This window comes from Corvus brachyrhynchos, unplaced genomic scaffold (assembly GCF_000691975.1).
Source record: "Corvus brachyrhynchos isolate BGI_N302 unplaced genomic scaffold, ASM69197v1 scaffold130, whole genome shotgun sequence".
Taxonomy (NCBI): Eukaryota; Metazoa; Chordata; class Aves; order Passeriformes; family Corvidae; genus Corvus; species Corvus brachyrhynchos.
In genome coordinates, this window is record NW_008236193.1 from 1372012 (window position 1) to 1380712 (window position 8701).

The 8701-nt window shown below is 53.0% G+C and overlaps 2 protein-coding genes across 2 annotated transcripts in view; both read left to right on the forward strand.

Annotated features, from left to right (window-relative positions):
• The window catches only part of ANGPTL4 (angiopoietin like 4), a 44159-nt gene extending 40538 nt beyond the window's left edge, over positions 1–3621 (forward strand). The window contains exons 7-10 of the mRNA XM_017739070.1: positions 626–739; positions 825–920; positions 1221–1496; positions 2054–3621. Of these exons, the coding sequence (XP_017594559.1) occupies positions 626–739; positions 825–920; positions 1221–1496; positions 2054–2235 (668 nt within the window). The 3' untranslated portion in view covers positions 2236–3621. The remainder of the gene's footprint in view (positions 1–625; positions 740–824; positions 921–1220; positions 1497–2053) is intronic.
• A 1592-nt stretch (positions 3622–5213) lies between these two features.
• The window catches only part of RAB11B (RAB11B, member RAS oncogene family), a 24862-nt gene continuing 21374 nt past the window's right edge, over positions 5214–8701 (forward strand). The window contains exon 1 of the mRNA XM_008639253.2: positions 5214–5241. Within this exon, the coding sequence (XP_008637475.2) occupies positions 5214–5241 (28 nt within the window). The remainder of the gene's footprint in view (positions 5242–8701) is intronic.

Below are 8701 nucleotides of genomic sequence, written 5' to 3' on the forward strand. Positions count from 1 at the left end.
CCCCGTGGGGGGAGCGGGTGCCCCCAGAGTCTCCCCCCCCCCCTCCTTGCCTCGGTCACTGTATCTTGGAAAAAGGGTCACCCCAGCCTGGCGCTGTGCCTGCTGGTGGCAGATTGCCCAGCAGGACGTCTGGCTGGGGCCACCACAGTTGCTGGGAGAAAGAGGTCGTGTGCTGGATGCTCAGGCACGTTCCTGCTGTCAGGACTCTGTCTTTCTTTCTGCTCCTGAGACCCCTTGACCCTGTTTCAGCCTCATGTGGGATGGGGATGCTTGGCCCTGGCAAGCTGCTCCTCCCTGTGGGTGTAGCGGGAACTGGGAAGCTCCTCCATCCCTCCTCGATGGGGAACCTTGCTCTCCAGCCGAGGTCACTCCAGCCTGGCCCAAAGCCTGGCTTCTGCCTTGGATGAAAGCCCAAGGAGCTCTGTTTGAATAAAAGGGAAGATGTGGGATCACAGCATTTAAAGATGCTGAAGTCGGGGGCTGTGTCCAGAGCCGCAGCCACTGCTGTGCACGGCTGGCCGGGCTTGTGGCCAGGGCTGCAAGTGCCAGGGCCATGGTAGGAGCAACCTGCTGAGGAAGTGGGGTTTGTGGCCATCTCCTCAGTTGCTGTTTCCTTCCCCTGCAGAGCTCCCAGAGGGTTGCCACCAGCTCTTCCTGGCTGGGCAGCAAAGCAGCGGCATTTTCCAGGTGCAGCCCGCAGGATCCCAGCCCTTCAAAGTCTACTGCGACATGACCGCAGGTAAGGCCGTGCGGTGTCCCGCAGGGCTGGGCAGGGTGCTCTTGTAAATGGTAACCCCAAGGGACCGTGTTTTCCCTTCCCACAGAGGGTGGCTGGACAGTGATCCAGAGGCGCATGGATGGCTCTGTGGACTTTGACCAGCTGTGGGATGCCTACAAAAATGGCTTTGGAGACCTTCGTGGTAGGTGGATGATGGTGTCTGTGTTCTCACTGCGGGATAAGGGAAGCTTAGGAAAAGCTATTCCCCTTGCTGGCCCCTGGAGCTCATTGTGCTGGAGCACAGGCATGGGCTGAAGAGGGGGCGACACTGCTTCAGGGGGAGGGGTCCTTGATCTTCCTGATGTGTCCTGCAGGTGCCAGACAATGATTCAAACACTGCAGCATCCTAGGTTGTCTCTGTTTGTCTTTGGAGCTTGCTCACTTCTCTGCTTTTCATGGCATGTGTGTGTCCCTGCAGCCAATGTCATGAGTCTTATTTCAGGTGACTTCTGGCTGGGCCTGGAGAAGATACATCACCTTGTCCAAGAGGGAAAATACAATCTCCTGATCGAGCTGGAAGACTGGGAGGGGAATTCCCAGGTGGTTCAGTTTGTCTTCAGTCTTGGTGGTGAGAGCACAGCCTACACACTCAACCTGCTGGGCCCTCTGTCTGGAGAGCTGGAAAACGCCATTGGGGAATTCAGGCAGCTGCCCTTCTCCACTCGGGATCGTGACCATGACCTTAAAACTGACACAAACTGTGCCAAACACCTCTCAGGTCAGTCTGAGGTCTTCTATCCCAGTATGTGCACTTCCCTTTCAGCCCTCCACTGTCTGGTGGTGGTCCAGTGGGACGCAGACCCTGTGGCATTAGACCCCTCTGCTGAAGGAGCCTGTCTTGTCCCCTACTTCCCTGGGACAGCTGTTTCTTTGGGAGGAGCTGTGCAGGGAGCCGGGAGGGAAGCTGAAGTTGGGGGAGGGTTCATGGTTCAGGTCTTGGCCCAAGCATCTGTCCTTATAAGAGCTTTGTTGTCTGCCACTTTGCTTGGAACCTTTACAAGCAGAGCAGAGGCCTCCCCTGCCCTGGCTGCTGAAGGGTTGGAGGGGGTTTTTCGCAGAAGAAGGAGCAGCCTGGATTTGTAGATGCAGCCTGAAGTCATATAGGATCTGTGGAAGGTTCCCCCGGTGCATGGGACTCCTTGAGTGTGCATGAGGTGTCTTGTAAGATCCCAAAGCCCTAGAAAAGTTGGGGAAATGGGGGCATCAGCTGCCTTGAACCTGGGTTTTTCTGTCTGGAATTTCTGTGAGTTAAAATTCTCTTCATTGCCTTTGCAGGTGGCTGGTGGTTCAGCACCTGTGGCCATGCCAACCTCAATGGGAAGTACTTCCGCTCCATCCCCCGGCAGAGGCACGAGCGCAAGCAGGGCATCTTCTGGAAGACGTGGAAGGGCAGGTACTACCCCCTGAAGTCAACTATCATGAAAATCCAACCTGCAGCACTGGAAGCAGAGCCCTAAAATTCCTACTTGAGACTTTCTCTGTGGAGCATGGACCTGAGCTCCATCACTTGGTGTTTACAGAAAACAATCCCCCCTTCCTTGGTTAGAAGCCCTCTAGAGGCACAACATTGCTCCTCGCTAAAAGTAAAACAGCTCTGTGTTGCCAAAACCCCTGGATGGGAGCTCCCAAACCTGAAGAGGAGCCACCAGGAGGGAGATCCACCTCCAGAGCATGCACGAGGGTCTTCTGACCTGCCGTGTGCTGCTGTGAGAAGTTCAAATTGTCTGGTGCTTTCTATCCTGTCTTAACATTTCTGTACTGTGTTGATGAGCTGGGCCTGGGGCAGGTGGGGCACGTGAAGTGTCTCGCTGCTCTGGACCACAGCATTGGGTATGGAGTCTTGCTGTGTCCAGTCTTTCACTGTTGTTCCCAAATGATGTCCCACATACCCTCCTGTGAGAGCCCCTGGAGCCTCCTTCCCTTGCTGGGTCTGGGGGCAGTGAGCCTCAGGCAGCTCCATCTGTGCAGCCCCTGTCCTCCTGAGGTACAGGGCTTGGTGGGAGGGCTGAGGGTGACCTGTGCAGAAGGGGACCTCAGGCTCACTTGCCTTCCCTTTGAAGACCTGTATTTCTGGCTGTGCTGGAATTTCCTGGGAGCTGGGAAAACTGCTTCCAGCTCTAAGGTTGATGGGTGAGATCCTGCAGCTGGTTGCCTGAGGGGGCAAGGTCCTGGGGAGCTTCGTCTGGAGCTCTGCCTGGAGCCTGCCAGTGCTGCTGGGGGTGGGTAGGACGAGCAGTGGGACAGCACAGATACAGAGCAGTGACTGTCCCTTGGTGGGACCAGCCCTGCTGTCACTGTCAGCCCCCCAGGAATAGGGGCTGCCTTCTTCCACTAGACCCCTCATGCTTTGCAGAGTGACTGGACCTGTCCCCACATGTGTGTCCCAGCACTGCAAGGCCAGGGGACGGCAGGGTTTCTCTGCAAGAGCCACAACTCATCAGGTGTGTACCATGATGTGTGGCATCACCTCTGCCTTTGGGGTGGGTGTCTGGGGAGAGGTGGCCAAAACAGGTCCCTGAAAACTTACAGGCCAAGCTGCAGTCTTGGGGCTTCCCAAGCATCCTGCCCTATTGAAGTCATATTGACTACTGTGCTAGAGCTCCTAGCTGCTAAATACTGTACATAGTTGTTTGTAGGATGTTGGACCTTTTTGATGAATTCCGTGTTTCGATTTGTTTTCATATTTAAATGCAGTGTTAATAACAATGTGGTGTAATTTATAAGTGTTGATGCTGGAAATGAAAGCAAGTGTAGTTTGTGTATTTTAAACTTTTTTTTGTACTAAAATATCTTTTCTGAAGATGTCTTTTAATAAAAACAAGCCTTTAAGTGTCCTGCCTGGATTATTTTCCTGATGGTTTACCTGTGGCAGGTGTGTGGGAGCATTGTGAGGACTCTGCATTTGAAAACTTCCCTTGTTGGAAGTGTGACCTGAGCACTCTGCTCCCTTCTGGCCTCCATTTTCAGCTGTAGCCTTATGGAGCTCTGAGAGATAAATTGCTGCTTGAAGTTTATGGGCTCCTAAATTTCTTTTCTTTGTGGAAATTAGGCTGTGGGGCAGCAACTTTATAAGTGCTGATGTGTTGGGTTTTCTTATTCCCTGATGGCAGACCTTTGCATGAAGGGGATATTCTGTGGAGGTGGCTGCAAAAGCCTGTGCCAACTCTTCAAAAATGAGCAGAGGCTGAAGGTCTGGGTGCTCCAGGCTCATCAAAGTCAGAGCTGATCAGGACAAGCCCCACCAAATTAGCAGCCTTTTGCCTGCTTATACCACATGTGTGTAGTCATCTCCAAAAGCATTTATTGTAACTTCTGGGGTGTGATTATAGATGTAGGAATGAAAGGAGCCAGGAATGGAGCAGGGGCCTTTAAGGTGATGGGGGTAAATTCCAGCAGTGCTCCCAATACCATATTTTTTTTTCTCCAGCTCCAATGTGCTAGAGCTGGAGAAAAGCATTAGGTGCTTCTCTGGCTGGTCAGGGAAGGAAGAGAAAAACTCTTTGTTGCAGGAAGAAGAGATGAGTCTGCTCTAGTCCCCTGAGCAGCTCTATAAATACCTGATGTACCTAAATATGGCCCCAGCTCCTGCATCTGTCCTGCTTCCCGGGGGGGAAATCCCAGGGTTAATGATAGCCCCAAGCACAACTGTGCAAACAGCCCATTATACCCAGCTCTGTGCTCACTCCTGCATTCACAAATGCATTTTTAATATTCCCTTTGCTTAATTCAAAACTTGCTTAGTCCCCTAGTGCAGCAGCAGATACTGGAGTGCATGTTTTAGTCTGGATGCCGAAGTAATGAGACTGACGTGGGATATGCATCAAATAGAAGCTGGGGAAGGAGCTCTTCCCCATTTACTCATTGTCAGGTTTTTTTTGGCACACCTGGGGTTTGCTCCCCTGTGGTGCATTTGATCTACACGAGCTGCCTGGTCGATGGTGCCAGATAGTACCAGACACCATCCCGGGTTTGGTAAATGCCAAATGGGCAACTGCTACATGTCCTAGATCTTGCCTCTCCTAGGGCTCACAGCTTCTGCTTTCCTGTGCGTCTCAGTCGTGTCTGTTCTGCTGCACAAGTCTGCACGTTCCTTCAGTGCCACCCATGCCCCAGGGCCGCTGGTGCCACACTGGAGCATGCGGCATCCTGGGGCCCTTTCAAGGTCCCTCTGCAGAAGAAGCCAGTTCTAAGTCTCTGTTTTCATCTGAAATCCTCCACCTCTTTCACTTTTAACAACCCCTTCAACTGCAGCTCGCGGGAGCTGCCACGGGGCTCCCTCCAGCGACGGCGACAGCCCCAGCACGGCCGGAGCACGGGCATCCTCCAGGTACCGCCTGCTGCTGCTCCCAAACCAGCGTGGTTCCTGCAGGGGCCGGGACCTGCCGTGCCAGCAGCTCCTGGTGGGATGAGCCACCCGGGACTGCAAAACCCAGCGATGGCTGATGTACGGGCTGCTTCTGAAGGTGGGGATGGAGTAAAACCAAAGGCTGCAGGGTCTGGACAGGCGGATGGGGTTTTTGGGGCAAGCAGCACTGTGGGATAGGCTGGGGCCATGCTCAGGGTGGCACGGAGCTGGCACACCCCTCAGTGATGAGCGTGAAGCTGTCAGGAGAAGCAGAGCGATCTGGGATTCTCACAGAACGTCATTAGATCAAGACGAAGTTGTGTATCAGGCACCAGCATCCCAACCCAGTTGTGTTTGTGGCCCCAAAAAGTGAGGATAGGCCCAGCCTGCTGCGCAGAGCTCTCTCTGAACAGTAGCAACAACCATCGGGAGACAGGACAGCAGGGCCTCAAGCTCTTTTTTGTTCAACAGTGGAATCCAAATCGCTCTTTGGCAAAAGGGGAAGGTGTTTGTGTGTACACAGAGCTGCACTAGCTTGGATGGACAGGCTGAACCCCTGCATACGTGGCACCAAGGTGCTGCAGTGAGTAAGCCAGAGGCATCACCTGAGCCCCCCACCACCGTAGCACCACAGCAGCAGTACAAAACCAAAAAAGGCAAATTGGCAAAGCCCCGCTGAGAACAGAAACCTGCTACACAGCCAAGGAACAGCAAACTGAAAGCAAGAGAAAAGTTCTCCACCCACCAACACCAACACTCTCCAGGCACCCCCAGTCCAGCACTCGGCCTCAGCAGCTTTCGAAGTCATCTCTGGTTCCCAATGCCTCAGGGTCCCTGGCAGACACAGGGGTGCCAGAACTCTCCCAGTCCTTCCAGTAGCTTCAGCTCTTCTGCTGGATCTCAGCAGCACCGAGCACAAATTGAGTTTCTTGTGGATGTGCCTGGCACAGCTTTGCATCTGCACCTTTACCAGGGACACTTCCCAAGCAGAGTGTTCTGGGGTGGCCCCTTGAGGGTGCTCATGGACTCCCAGGGATTCAGATCCCACTAAGAGGGTGGGAAGGGGAAATCCTGGCTTGAGCATCCCAGGCAGGCGGCTGTGTTTCTGGGACACTGCAAGGCTTGAGGCTCTCAGGACAAGCTTCAGCATCTTAGGTGACCATTTTGAGCAAGTTTTTGTCATGTTACAAAAAGAAGCAGATGGCATAGACCTGACAGCTCTCCAGGGTGTGGGCCCCAGCAGAGTTTAGCAAAGTATTGGGGCTAGCAGGATCCCCGCTGGCTGTTGAGGAGCACAGGCAGTGCAGGAGGCTCTGTGCGGCTGCAGTGAGAGCTGCAGGGTGTGCTCGGGGTGTGTGGAGAGTTGCGTGAGGCCCTTCTGGGGTCACTGGAGCTGCTGCTGTGAAGGGGCTTCAGTCCCAACAGTGACAGTCTGGGGCCAGTGGGCCCAGAGCGGCATCAGACTGGTCGGACAGGAAAGTCTCCTTAATAGTTTGTTGAGCCAGGTGGGACCCACAGGCCACCACCTTTGTAGTCTCCCTTCTCCAAGCACCCAAATGCTGCTACCAGGTGAGTTCACCTGCATCTTTGGAGCAGGGAGCAGCCTGAGCGTGGCTGTTCAAATTCCCCGAGCACATTCAATATAAATGCTAAGGGTGGACCTGGGCCCCTCTAATGGAGCATCATTTCGTTCAGATTTGGTGACACTCCTGCAGGGGCTGGAGCCCCTCGGGAGGCACACGCAGAAGGGGGTATATTTTTATTAGCACGTAAAAAGGTGGTTCAAGTCCCTCTTAGTGCTTGAAAAGGCAGGAATAAGCCCCAGCACGGAAAAGAAGCCGCCCTTGGCCGAGGCTGTGCAGGACAATCCTGCGCTGTGCCTGCAGCGGTGCCCGCGGGAGCTGCGGGTGCAGCGGTTCCCGGTCCCCACGGGCCCGGCGAGCACCGGGCAGTGGGAGCAGCGCGCGTGGGGCCGGCACCGTGTCCGCCGGGGGGTCCGAGGGCACAGCCCGGCCCGGCCGTGGCCCTGCGGGGACTGCGGGTGCTCGGGGGGCTGGGCTGAGCTGGGCTCGGAGGAAAAAGGCTGAGGGAGAGCGGTTGAAGCATTTTAGAAGATACAATGGGAACCTATTAAAAATCATGTGCTAGAGACAGTCTTTGACGTTTGGTGATTCCTTCAAGACATTTTAATCTAAGAGTTGATTTAAAATTTTTTTGTGGGCTTCTGAAAAGCTTTTGTTCCAGCTCCCAGAAGGGCCGTGTCTCTGGAGCTCAAACACCCGCAGAGGGAGCTGGTCCCTCAGGGTCACTGTGCACGTGGAGCCTCATCAAAAAGGGGGATTCGGGGAGATCTGCATACAGAGGCACCTCAGCTTCCAAATGTGTGCTGCTTGTGTCCATTTTCCTGGGAAACTTGTATTTTTTGTGAATTCAGACTTGGTTGTAACTATTTGAATGGATTGTTGGGGTGTAAACTAGAAATACCATGGCGCATGTTCTCCAGGTGTGTGTCAGCTCAAACACCGCTGAATCTTTGTATGCATATGAGGTTCCCTGTGGACATGCACTTGCTTATAATGTTGCTATTTTTGTGTGTATTTCTAAAAGGACACTTATAAAGGCACATGTTTCTGCATGTACATTTATATTAGGTGAAGGGACGGCAAATATACAAATAATATTTGAAGACTTCCCCCAGAATAAGGAGAACTCTTGTAGCTGTTCTTGAAGATCTTCTATGTTCTATTCATGAAGGGAGGGCATCACCCGTGGCTGGGACTAGTGGCATGTGCAAAGCAGCAGGAAACCTTCTTACACTAATATTATTTCTATTAACTTGGGGAAAACTTTCATTTTCTTCCAGGAGGATGACAGGCAAAAAGTCCTGCCTGAGCAGGAAACTGGTTCAATTTCCTAATGCTTTGTATTGCCTCTTTAGTGAAAAGGAAAGGAAAAGACTTTTGCTACTGAAAAAAAGTTATATATGCATATACGTGTGCGTGCCTGTGTGTGTGTGTGCTTGGGCATAAAGGAATGGCCACTGGAGTGGTAACACAGAAAGTGGGACCCCACCAGAGGCTGGTCACACATTACTCAGTTCATTTGTATCCAGTTGCAGTGGGAGCACCAGCCCGTCATAAATCAGTGGCAGCAGCAGCAGTAACATTACCCTGGGACATCCTGCAACAGTCCATGTCCCACACGAGGTGGAGATACTGCTGGAACAGTGTCCAACCCCAGCTCTATCAAAACAACAAATCCTCCTAACAGCAGATACCCTTAAAAAGATGCAACACCTTGAATCCAGTGAGCCGAATGCCTTACCTGACGATGGAGAAGCACATCTCCAATCTAATGCACATTTCCATTAACTGATGTTCCCTCACATAACCCAGATCTGGTTCTCAGCTCATCCTGCTACCTGCAAGGACAGTCATGGTCTGTGTAGACCATCCATGGGGGTGCCAGGGACAGGTAACAGAAGCAGAACTGCTCCCAGCACGGAGGAGCACACAGGGAGCAGCTTTGGCTCATGCTGCACATTTGGGAAGAGGGAAATGAGTTAAGAGCTATACATT